The 13,152-nt window shown below is 47.1% G+C and overlaps 2 protein-coding genes across 2 annotated transcripts; one reads left to right on the top strand and one right to left on the bottom strand.

Moving 5' to 3' along the window:
- The first annotated feature begins 592 nt into the window (after positions 1-592).
- LOC125535885 (aspartyl protease AED3) lies at positions 593-2,413 on the top strand. The gene has a single exon (XM_048698951.2). It carries the CDS (start codon positions 752-754, stop codon positions 2,075-2,077), a length of 1,326 nt encoding a protein of 441 aa, XP_048554908.2. The 5' UTR covers positions 593-751; the 3' UTR covers positions 2,078-2,413.
- A 3,270-nt stretch (positions 2,414-5,683) lies between these two features.
- On the bottom strand, positions 5,684-12,883 carry LOC147983974 (uncharacterized). The gene is made up of 3 exons (XM_087540931.1): positions 12,804-12,883; positions 8,097-8,872; positions 5,684-7,334 (listed from the first exon to the last, which is right to left on the bottom strand). Exons 1-3 carry the CDS (start codon positions 12,881-12,883, stop codon positions 7,198-7,200), a joined length of 993 nt encoding a protein of 330 aa, XP_087397057.1. The 3' UTR covers positions 5,684-7,197.
- Between the last annotated feature and the right edge of the window lie 269 nt (positions 12,884-13,152).

Raw genomic sequence — 13,152 nt, 5'->3', positions numbered from 1 at the left:
CGCGGCCACCTTGGTGAACTCTCGTGAGTCATGATAGACTGACAGCAAGAGAATATACCAGTCCTGTCGCCAGCCGAGGCTGTTAGTTACCGCGCGCGCCATCCCATTCTCGATTCGACCGGCATCTCCTGCGTACGGAAGAGGATATCACGTGTGCGTGCGCAGCGCAGCCTCCAAGGTGCAAACCGTCTCGTTCGTAGGCAAGCGGCACGTAAACCGGGGCCAAGAGCTCATGCCGACGCGCACCGACACCCAATGGCGTCGTCTCCATCGGATATTCGGGGCTCTCGGTCCATGTCCATGTCCATGGGGCCGTACGTCGCCCCCGTGGGCACCGCCATGCAGAGCCAAGCCTCCCCTGCGACGAGCAGGCCAAGACGCAGGGCTCGTCGGCAGTGGGCGCGCACGGAATTCAACGCGCCTGCCGTGCGTGGGCCGCGCCCATTGGCCGGGGCCGCAGTCTGAGATCACGAGCTGCCGCGAGCGCACGCTGCAGCGAGTAGTGGTATCGTACTGGGTCCGGTGAGAGCATGGCCACCCGCGAATGCGTCCAGCAAGAATCCTCACGGGCGCGCCATTGGCCACGGCACGGGCGCTGGCCGTGTATGTAGTGTAGCTTCCCGCGCGCCACGGCTTGCGGGGCTTGCGTGCCCCGCTGCCCGCTCGCGCTATATATCCACCGTGTCGACGCTACACGTTCTGCACCTCACCGCCACGCTTCAAGGCTAGCTAGCTCGATCGCACAGCGAAAATGGCGGGTAGGTTAGTTCTGTCGGTGGTGGTGACTCTGCTAGCTGCGGCCGGGGCAGCCGCGGTGGAGTCGTCGTGCCCGGCGACGCCGCCGGACGCGGGGGCGACGCTGCAGGTGTCGCACGCGTTCGGGCCGTGCTCGCCGCTGGGAAACGCGGCCGCAGCGCCGTCGTGGGCGGGGTTCCTCGCGGACCAGTCCTCCCGGGACGCGTCGCGGCTGCTGTACCTCGACTCCCTCGCCGTGGCCGGGCGCGCGTACGCGCCGATCGCGTCCGGGCGGCAGCTGCTGCAGACGCCGACGTACGTGGTGCGCGCGCGCCTCGGCACCCCGCCGCAGCAGCTCCTGCTCGCCGTCGACACCAGCAACGACGCCGCGTGGATCCCCTGCTCCGGCTGCGCGGGCTGCCCCACCACCACGCCCTTCAAGCCAGCCGCGTCCACCTCGTACCGCGCCGTGCCGTGCGGCTCGCCGGCGTGCTCGCGGGCGCCGAACCCGTCCTGCTCGCTCAACACCAAGTCCTGCGGGTTCAGCCTCACCTACGCCGACTCCTCGCTGGAGGCCGCGCTGTCCCAGGACTCCCTCGCCGTCGCCAACGACGTCGTGAAGAGCTACACCTTCGGATGTCTCCAGAAGGCCACCGGCACGGCGGCGCCGCCGCAGGGCCTCCTCGGGCTCGGCCGCGGGCCGCTGTCGTTCCTGTCGCAGACCAAGGACATGTACGAGGGCACCTTCTCCTACTGCCTCCCGAGCTTCAAGTCCCTCAACTTCTCCGGCACGCTCAGGCTCGGCCGCAAGGGCCAACCGCTGCGCATCAAGACGACGCCGCTGCTCGTCAACCCGCACCGCTCCTCGCTCTACTACGTGGGCATGACCGGCATCCGCGTGGGCAAGAAGGTGGTGCCCATCCCGCCCTCCGCGCTGGCGTTCGACCCGGCGACGGGCGCCGGCACGGTGCTCGACTCCGGGACGATGTTCACCAGGCTGGTGGCGCCGGCGTACGTGGCGGTGCGCGACGAGGTCCGCCACCGCATCCGCGGCGCCCCGCTCTCCTCCCTCGGCGGGTTCGACACGTGCTACAACACGACGGTGAAGTGGCCGCCTGTCACGTTCATGTTCACCGGCATGCAGGTGACGCTACCGGCGGACAACCTGGTGATCCACAGCACGTACGGCACCACCAGCTGCCTGGCCATGGCGGCGGCCCCCGACGGCGTGAACACGGTGCTCAACGTCATCGCGAGCATGCAGCAGCAGAACCACCGCGTCCTGTTCGACGTGCCCAACGGCCGCGTCGGCTTCGCCCGCGAGCAGTGCACCGCGGCTTGAGACCGATTGATTATCCCTCTGCCGGTAGCTGGGAACCGAGGCCGGAGCAGCCGCTGCGCCCTGCGCCACTGTTGCCTGTCCGTTGGTGTCGGACCTGCATGCATCCATGCTGGTGATTTAATTATTTTGTAGCCTAGTGAGTGTGTCGTCTCCATCGGTGTGCAAGATCTTGTGTCTTTCTTTCTTGTTTGTGTAATATCATGTGTGTCTCGTAATTTCCTGTGGTTTAAGGTCGGGCTTGTTAGGGTTTAAGAGGGGTAGTGCGTTTGCATCTACTGTACGCCGTAATTAATTGGTTGCTCAGTAAGGCTATGAAAGTATGCTGTTTCAGGAGAATGTTTACCTTATTACAACCTCAAAGACTGTCCTTAAAGTGATCAATAGAACCCCACGCGTTGCTACGGTGTACAATGCATACAAATGAGTTGAATAAATGATTAAGATCGTCTTCATGGCCAAAGTTCATTTCTCCTTCGTACGTCCAAAGCGTGTCCAGCGGGCGATACCGTAGAGTAAAGAATCTCATCCCATCTATCTCTCTCTCTCTTTTTTGGCAAACATCTCTCTCTCTCTCTCACTACCTGCTCAGCGACACGAACATCAACAGTAGCGTAGCAGCAACGGCACAAACATGAACATAAGTGTAGTAGCAGTACCGCCCCTACTCACGAGTCTTTCCCCCTGCCTTCCCCGCTTGAGCGATACTTTCCCCTCCGTTCCCCGCCACATTTGCTTGGCACTGCGCTCCCTCTGCATTCCCTCCTCCCTTCCATGGCTCATGAATAATAACAAAGGAAGGAAGGAATTGGAATGTCTGAAAGTCTGAAATATTTTGATCTCCACCAACTGGAAGCATAGATAACCAAACCATTTAAAAACAGGAACATATGCTATCTTCATCAGTAAATAAACAGTAAAAGAGTCAGAGGACCAAAACCAAATAATTTGGCATTAATGTTACAGATCATTTAGAGGCACAATGGAAATGTGTGCAACCATTGTACCGCTACCACTTGCAAAAATTTAACAACAAGTCTCAGCACCACGCACCACCAGCATGTAGTACATTTATTACTATAGGATACTGGATAGAAATGGGGTTGTAAAGGGTTTCCACGGTCTTGTTAATGTGTAAGTACATCAAACATGTTCGAACAAGCATGAATGGTGAGGCGAAAATAAAGCACGTATATAGTATTATAGCACCAACATGCCTGTTTGTGTTACTCCTCAAGCCAAACTATAGAACTTTTCTCTGTCAGCAACCAGTCCAAAAATACACTGCCTAATTGACTCGAGCTAGCACCATTCCCCCACAAATATGCACCTAATGCGGCCTTCCTCTTCGGTCTTCTCATCCGTCTGACTATCGGTGACATTGCCCACCATGCATGCTCGCATGTACTTGCTCTTGTCAAGTACATTCGCACGTCAAACTCTCACCTCAGCACCATGCTCACTGATGCCTATGTCAAGTACACAAGTCCAGCCTCGTCACACACACAGGTGTATTATTTTGGTCAGACACATGAACGACCGTCGCAATCTGTGTGGGCTGTGGTTGGTAGATGTGCTCGTTGTTCATGGTGTGTTGAGATCTGCAAGTATTAGCACAAGAAACTCTTCAATTGTAACACAGTCTAGCTATGCCTGGAAAAAATAGAATTATTGAAATGGTATACTCGTCAAATTATTACCCAGAGTATGTAACTTCACATATTTTGAACAGACAGAATTGATAATTTTTTCAAGTAAATAAGAACACATATCTGAAAAAGGAAATGTCCAAGCTTTCCTTGTATTACAGGAAGCTTAGCTCTCTCACATCTAGAGATGAACCTATGATGAGAATTTTAGAACAACCATGTACATGAAAGCATTGAGCCATTGACAATAGCCACTTCTAAAGCGTGGATTGAAAAAATAATGCAGACTAAAGAACATGGTGAGCGAGTGAAAGACTCAACTTACCTTTACCAAGATTTCCGCACATGCCAAACAAATTCCGTCACTAAAACTTTTATCCAAGTGCTGAACTGCCTAAATAAGTAGATTGTGGAAAAAATATACTAGTTATTTTTTTAAGTGTTCATCACACATTTAAAAGACATAAAAAAAATGTTCGCCCAGCTTTAAAAAACATTCGTACAATTGAAAACAATGTAAGTGAAGTAGAAAAACTCCCACGTGTTTCTTAAAAATGAATGCGACATTTTAAAAAATATATACACAGAAAAAATGTTTGATACAATTAATAAAAATATAATGTATTTTAAAAATGTTCATGTGTTTCAATCAAAATGGTTGTAACATTTAAAAAACTTATTGAAATTTATAGGAAAATTCACATAGTTTAAAAATAGTGCTTCTATAAGAAATATTTCAATGGCTATTCGAAAAAAGTCCAAACCACGATTTGAAAAAATATTAATCATTTATTTTAAAAAATTAAAGTGTACAATAAAATGTAGTAGATGTATACATAAAATGTACAGTCTGCATGAAAACTAATGGACAAGAATATCTATATTTGAAAAATAGCTATCATGTATTTGAAAAAAATTAAACATGTATATTTATTACTAGTGTGGATTAAAATATAAAAATGTATCGAAAAAAGGAAAAAGGAAGAAAAAAGGGAAATGCCCAAAGAAAACCAAAGAAATTTGCAGGAAAACCGACGCTACAACAATGGAAAAACCTAGAATAAACAAAAGAAAAACTACTCATGATTCCTACAGTGTTGGGCCATCCCAATAGCCTCCGCTTTGTATAAGCGACCAATAGCTCTGCATTGTCTAGCGGGAGCAACTAGTTGACGAGCGCTCCTTCGAAAGCCTCACAACGATTAGTGCCACTTGGCGCGCTCTCAGCCGTCCGTCATGTGTCGCTCTATGGGTACTCCCTCCGGATTTTGTTTTTCCGCACGTGTTTTCGGCATTTTAAACGGGTTTTTTCGACATTTCGGGTTTCCGCCGGTCTTACTTAGCTTTTGTATCCAAAGTAAAGTTTTCGAAAAAAATCAGGCGTGAAACGCATTTTATTTTTTTATCTCCCGCGAGAATCACGATTTTACTTTCGCGAGAGTCATGGTCGTGCCTCTCGAGAACGAAAAAAAAAAGATATTTTTTCCTTTCGCGAGAGGCACGGTTTTGCTTCCGCGAGAGGTATGGTTGTGCTTTCGCGAGAGTCACGGCCGAGCCTCTTGGAAAAAAACGTGTTTTCTCTTCTTCTTTTTCCTTCCGCGAGAGGCATGATTTTGCTTCTGTGAGAGGCACGGTTGTGATTTTGCGAGAGTCACGGGCGTGCCTCTTTCGGAAAGGGAAAAACCCGTGTTCCCGGTTCAGTTTTTTCGTCCGGTTTTTTTTATGAAAAAAAAATCGTCAAACCTACCAACATGGGATCTTGTTTTGAAGATCTCGACTTGATGAATCCAACGGTGAAAACGGTTCTAGATTTGGACGCACGGTTTAAAAGATAAAATGTTTTGAATAAATGGATCTACGAAAAAAATGGAAAACCTCCAGGTTGCGACAAGTGGTGCACATGCAACGTGTAACACCCACGATGCGGCTATATCTCCCACGTGTCGGAGCACGACTTAGAGGCATAACCGCATAGTAGGCATGTCGCAAGAGGGGTAATCTTTACACATCCCATGTACTGAATAAGATAGGGATAAAGAGTTGGCTTACAACTGCCACTTCACACAATACATAAATGTATCAATACATCATCCAGAATACAATCAACGTCCGACTACGGAACCAAAATGAAGAAAGACAACCCCTAATGCTAGATCCCCGATCGCCCCGACTGGGCTCCACTACTGATCAACTGAAAAACGAAACAACACAACGAACACGATCTTCACCGAGCTCCAACTTGAGCTGGGTTGCGTTACCTGCACTGGTATCATGGGCACCTGCAACTGTTTGGAAGTAACTGTGAGCCATGAGGACTCAGCAATCTCACACCCGCGAGATCAATACTATTTAAGATTATGGGTAGGAAAAGGGTAGTGAGGTGGAGCTGCAGCAAGCACTAAGCATATATGGTGGCTAAGTTACGCAAATGAGAGAGAGAAGAGAAGCAATGCACGGTCATGAACTAGAAGTGATCAAGAAGTGATCCTGAAACTACTTACGTTCTAGCATAACACAAGAACCGTGTTCACTTCCCGGACTTCGCCAGAAAGAGACCATCACGGCTACACACGCGGTTGATGCATTTTAGTTAAGTCAAGGGTCAAGTTCTCTACAACTGGATATTAACAAATTTCCATCTGCCCATAACCGCAGGCACGGCTTTCGAAAGTTCAAACCCTGCAGGGGTGTCCCAACTTAGCCCATCACAAGTTCTCACGGTCAACGAAGGATATTCCTTCTCCCGAGAAGACCCGATCAGTCTCGGAATCCCGGTTACAAGACATTTCGACAATGGTAAAACAAGACCAGCAAGACCGCCCGATGCGCCGACATCCCGATAGGAGCTGCACATATGTCGTTCTCAGGGCAACACCGGATGAGCGCTCCGTACAACTAAAACCAGCCCTCAAGTTTCCCCGAGGTGACGCTGCAAAGGACTCTAGTTCGGACCAACACTTAGACAAGCACTGGCCCGGGGGGCTTAAAATAAAGATGACCCTCAGGAGCGCGACTCCCAAGGGAAAAGTAGGTGGTGGTGAGGCAAAAGATAAAACCAAGGTTAGGTCTTGCTGGAGGAGTTTTGTTCAAAGCGAACTGTCAAGGGGTCCCCATAACACCCAACCGTGTAAGGAACGCAAAATTAAGGAACATAACACCGGTATGACGGAAACTTGGGCGGCAAGAGTGGAACAAAACACCAGGCATAAGGCCGAGCCTTCCACCCTTTACCAAGTATATAGATGCATTAATTAAAATAAGAGATATTGTGATATCCCAACATATCCATGTTCCAACATGGAACAAACTTCATCTTCACCTGCAACTAGCAACGCTATAAGAGGGGCTGAGCAGAGCGGTAACATAGCCAAACAACGGTTTGCTAGGAAAGGTGGGTTAGAGGCTGGACATGGCAAAATGGGAGGCATGATATAGCAAGTGGTAGGTATCGCGGCATAGCAAAAGAGCGAGCAACTAGCAAGCAAAGATAGAAGTGATTTCGAGGGTATGGTCATCTTGCCTGAGATTCCGCAAGGAAAAAGAATGAGTCCACGAAGAAGACAAACGGACGTAGGTGAACGGATCCTCACAACTCCGGAACGAAACCGAAACTAACACGAGAAGTAACCCGGAAAGAAGCAAACAACATAGTAAACAACCATCACATAAACATGGCATGATGCACAACCAAGTATGATGCATGTCCGGTTTAATGAAGCATGGCATGGCAAAGTGCGCAAGCAATCTTACAAATTAAGTGGAGCTCAATATGCAACGGAACACCACATGACTTATTTAGTTCTCTCTTGTTTAGGTACCCAACAATATTAAATGTTGATTAACATGGCAAGAGGATGAAGCATAATAAAACTACCTATCTAGGCAAATTTAAATGAGGCCGGAACAACAAGCAACAAGTCCGGAAAATTCTCATGTGCATATTTATGGATTTGGTACTGTTCTAACCTAAAGCATATTTTAGAGTTGTTAAGCATGCAAAGTAATGCCACCATGTTAAACTAGGAATTTTTCTACCCCAATTACATATAACGTTTGTTAAGTTTGGAGCTACGGTTATTTAGTTATGAAATTTAACATTTTAACAAGTTATTTAAGCAAATTTAATCAAACAACAGTTTAAACATTTCAAACATGCATGAAAGTTGGAAATTATTAATCTACACAAAATTCTAAGCAACTTTCATATATTAAGTTTTTACATGTGATGCACGGTTGTTGAGTTTTAATATGCATGGAGCTTGGGGGGTTTCTGTAAAACTACAGTCTCCGGATAAATACTAAAACGTTCAGAATTGGAAAAAAGCGGGCCGAATCTGGCTGGCCCGATAGGAGCGTGGTCGCTGGAGGCTCACACAGCGGCCTGGCCCGGTTGAAAGCAGAGGAGGCCGGCTGAGGCAGCGGCTGGGCCTCCTGCCTGAGGCCCACGCGGACGCTGGATCTGGGCCGCGGGGATCCAGCCCACGCGGACGCGGTCAACGCGAGCGGCAACAACGAAGGCCGAGCGCGGCCATGGCGACGGCGAGAACTCCGGCGCGGTGGCGTCACGGGGAGCCACCGGATCCGAAGAGGAGGTGGCTGGGACGAGCAGCTCCGGTCGCCGGGGCGCCGGATCCGGCCTGGGCGGAGTGTTCCAGCGCCAAGCGGGCGGCGATGGAGGTGGAACGAGGCGGCGTGGGTCGGCGCGACGGCGAGCAGGCGAGGTCGCCGGCGGAGAGGCGCTAGGCGGCGGAGGCAGGCGCTCGCGGGGGGGGGGGGGGGGGGGGGGGACTCCGGCGGGGAGGCGCGGCACCGGCGAGAGGCGCGAGGAGCGGGTGCAGCGGGCGACGGCGGGCTCTCGATCCCCTCTGGATCGTGCGGGAGGAGCGAGGCGGCTGGGTCGGCGCCAGCAGCGCGGTGGGTGCGGTCGGGCCCGGGCAGGCCGGCTGCGGGCTGCGCCGGGCCGCGCGGAGTGGGGAGGTGGCAGCACGAGGTTGGCTGCGGGCGACCTCGGGTGGACAGGTGGCGCGCTGGGACTGGTGGAGGACGGCGGTTGACGGCAACGCTGGCTCGCCAGGATCCGCCAAGTGGCGGCGCGAGGGTGGACGGGCGCAGAATGCGAGGAGGGAGGCGGCTAGAGGTAGGTGGAGGACTAGGCTTTCAAATCTGGCAAGGGGAGGTGTTTAAATAGGCAGGGGCTAGGATTTGGTGGGTTTGAGACCGTCTCGGAGCCGTACGATCCTCATCGGACTGTCCGGAGAGCAGGGGAAGTGTAGGAGGGCTAGATGGGCTGTGTAGGAGGGGGAGAGATGCAGCCTGACACGGTTTTCGGAGACCGAAAACGTCCGATGATAGACCGGCTACTATTGCCGCTATAGTTATCCGTTGGGGCGTCAAACAGACCCCGAATGCGATGAAATTTGGCAGACAGACTACTGACAACATAACAACACCGCACGCCAACTCTCAACCCATGACAAGGTGCAACACGCAAGCAAATGACAAGACAACAACAACGAATAACTGGAAGACACCTGACGCAACGGTCTCGGGGCGTCACACAACGCTCCACTTGTCACAAGCTGGAAAGGTGGGAGTTCACTCTGTGCATTTGAAAACCGAATCGAAAAACCATACCGAAAATAAACCGAACCAAACCAAATTTATGATTTTTGGTTTTGGTATGGTATGAACTTTTCATACCGATTTGAATTTTGGGTTTTTACGGTATATACCGAAAAAACCGAACGGTTAACCGAATAAGCTGAAGTCAAAAATAATTTTATATTTCTTGTGATGAACAACCATACAAGTTCTTATTTTTCTTGTACATGAGTCAAATTCACTACTAAGCACGTAATTTTTTTCTTGTAACATAGTTATTTTTCTCTTTTTAAAATGCTAAGCAGGTCCATAACCATCAATAGATGAATCAATGCATGCATATATACTTATATATATAGTTATATGCTATTAGTGTAAAACAGTATGTGTTTTGAGTCATAAATTTGCAAACTATTATTATGTCATTTTCAAATTCACGTCAACTTTGGTTGTTATAGTATATACCGAAACCGAACCGTATTTTAATTTCATATCGTATTTACCGAAGTATTAATACCATACAAACCAAAAAACTATATAAATCAAACCATGTAAACCAAATAAATCAAACACACAAACTAAGTGGGAGTGATCTTTGCAATGAGTACTCCTCAATCAGTTATTTCGTTGTCTAGCACGGGGAACTCGCGCACCCTCCCTTTCCCATGCACGCCAGTTTCTTCTTGCCCGTTTGCGGGACTGGACGCCCAGGTTTTTTTTTGGTTTTTACCTTTTTAATTTAGTTTTTGTTTTATTTAATGATAAAACAATTCAGGATTACAAAAGGTTCTAAAATTTCATAAAAATGAGAATTGTAAATTTCCAAAAACAGTTCATGAATGCAAAAATGTTCGTGATGTAAAAAAGAATGACGTTTTTTGAATTTTAATGAATTTTTTTATTCTGATGAACAATTTTTACTAATGATGAATTTTTTTTGCGGATGATAACATTTTATGAACTTGATGAACATATTTTCTATTCAATATTTTTTTTGAAAAATTGACTAACAAACTTTGAATTCAATGAACAAATTTTGCATTTTATGTACATTTTATGAAATTTATGAACAAATTTAGAATTTGTTGAACATTTCTTATACGATGAGAAAATTTTAAAATTGATGAACATTTTTTAAAACCGATGAACAAAACAATTTAATTCGATGGCCTTTTTAAATTGTTTAACATTTGTTTACATTGATTAAAATTCTGTGAGTACAATGAAAAAAATGTTCGCGAATTTGAAAAGAAAATTCGCAGAAAAATTGAAAAAGTAAAGAAGAAGGAAAACAGAAAAGGAAAAAAAACGAAAAAAAAGATGGAAATGGACCGGCCCATAAAAATGCCGAGCTCGCGAGTGGAACCTCTCTAGCGCGGGAGCCACTAGTTAACGAGCGCGCTTTCGGGAAGCCTCGCAACGATCAGCGCCATTTGGCGCGCTCTCAGCCATTTGCCACATGTCACGTTCTGGACGCTCCCTTCGAATTTTTTTTTCGCACGCGTTTTCAGCTATTTAAACAGATTTTTTTGACGTTTTAGTTTTTCACCGGTCTTTCTTAGCTTTTCGACAAAAAATATTCAAAAAAACTTTGCGTGAAAAAACGTGTTTTCTTTTTTTTCCTCTTTTATGAGAGGCACGGTTTTGCTTTTACGAGAGTCACGGTCGTGTCTCTCGGAAACGAAAAATAAAACATGTTTTCTGTTTTTTTTCTTCCGCGAGAGGCACGGTCGTGCCTCTCGGAAACGGGAAAAATGTGTTTTCTGTTTTTTTCCTTTCGCGAGAGTCACGGTTTTGCTTCCACGAGAGGCACGGTTGTGTTTTCACGAGAGTCACGGCCATGCCCCTCGGAAATGGAAAAAACGCGTCTTTTGTTTTTTGTTTTCCTTTCGCGAGAGTCACGGTTTTGCTTCCGCGAGAGGCACGGGTGTGCTTTCGTGAGAGTCACGGTCGCGCCTCCTTGAAAACAAAAAAAACACGTTTACTTTTTTTTCCTTTCGTGAGAGTCATGGCTTTGCTTCCGGGAGAGGCACGGTTGTGATTTAATGAGAGGCACGGGCGGGCCTCTTTCGGAAAGGGAAAAAACCTGTGTTCCCGGTTCGGTTTTTTTTCCGGTTTTTTTCCGTGAAGAAAAGTTCGTCAAAACCTATCAACAAGGAATCTAGTTTTGAAATTTGAGATTTAGACACATGGTTTAAGAAATAAAATATTTTGAATAAACAGATCTAAAAAAAAATAAAAACTGTCATGTTATGATAAATGACGTGCTGCATGTGCGCCACTTGTCACAACCTGAAAAGTTAGAGTGATCTTTGCAACATTTGCAACAAGTACTTTTCAACAAGTGATTTCGCTCTATGGCGACCTGCGCGATTCCCCGTCTCGCACGAGGGGCCTTGTGTCGCAGGCAACAATTGGAATCCCATCGTCTCAAGCGATAAGCTACTGCTTTGGTCAGTACCGCGCTCGTTCGTTTGTTTGTTAGCTTATCTTTTTTTGCTGTTGTTGATGTTGGTATTTTGAAATATTCATATATATGTTTCAAGCATGAAATTAGCTAGTTCTTTCTAAATGTTCATCATGAATTTTAAAAAAAGCATGCAGTGTAAATAAAATTGTTCATTAAACTTCCAAAAAAATATCGATAGTATTCAAAAAAATCCATGCCATTTAAAAATATTTACATGTTAGGAATAAATGGTTGTGACATTTCGGAAACATGCTTACATGTAGTAAAAAAATGTTTGTGTATTTTCAAGAAATATTTCGTGCCATTTGAAAATATGTTCATCACATTTCAAAAGAAAATGGTTATGCAATGTAAAAGAATGTTTGCACTGTTTTAAAAAATATTTCGTACCATTCAGAAAATGTCCACGTGTTGCAAGAATTTCTTCGTGACATTTAAAAAATGCAATGTAAAGAAATGTTCACTTAGTTTTATAAAACGTTTTTATACCATTCAAAAAATGTTCAATACGTTTGAAAATGTTTAACATTTATTTTTAAAAAAAATATTCAACATGTACGAAAAAAATGTTACTCCCCCCGATCCATATAGAGGTATTTCGGTGCTAGATACATCCGTTTGAGTAAGAAGGAATATAGATCAAGAGAGTACACGTCTATAAAGAAAACGTACAACATGTATTAAAAAAATCGACATGTATTTGAAAAAGGAAATGAAAAAAATAACGAAACGTATGAAAAACGAAGAAAGGCTAAAAGAACTAAGAAAATCGATGAACACTACGATCACCGATAAAAAAAACACAAAGAAGTAAACGCGTGGAAGTCTTTGAACCGGACCGAACCGGTCCATAGATTCTTGAAGAAAGTATAGTTTTCCCCCTCAAATCTTCCCTAATGGATCAATATTCCCCTAAACTCTAAAACCGGATTATTTCCCCCCTGAACTCTACGAAACCAAATAAATGTCGCCCTGGGGTGGTTTTGGAGCGGATTGAAGGTGGTTTTACTTGTAATCATTCTGACTTGGCACGCTGAGTTGGCAAGGTAGCATCGCCCGCTCGAGCATGAGCTCAGCGACCATGGCCATGGCCGACCTCGGCCGTGCACGCGCCCGCCCAGCCGCCCCGCGCCCACCCCTAACCGCCCTCTGCCGCAGCCCCGCAGCCTCGCTCACGCGCATGTCCTCCTGTGGCCGACCCCGGCGCCGCGCCGGCCGTGCTCTCGCGAGCGCTACCTTCCGGGGCGGGCGTGCTGCCTCCAGGGCCGAGCTGGCAAAATCTAAGGCCCTGTGCGAAACTCTAAAATGGGCCTTATCTCGCTAAAGAAAACACTACATGAACATAACTATAATAATAT

This window comes from Triticum urartu, chromosome 2A, assembly GCF_056163025.1.
Source record: "Triticum urartu cultivar PI428250 chromosome 2A, HENAU_Tu73, whole genome shotgun sequence".
Lineage (NCBI taxonomy): Eukaryota > Viridiplantae > Streptophyta > Magnoliopsida > Poales > Poaceae > Triticum > Triticum urartu.
This window is presented reverse-complemented; position numbering and strand designations above follow the sequence as displayed.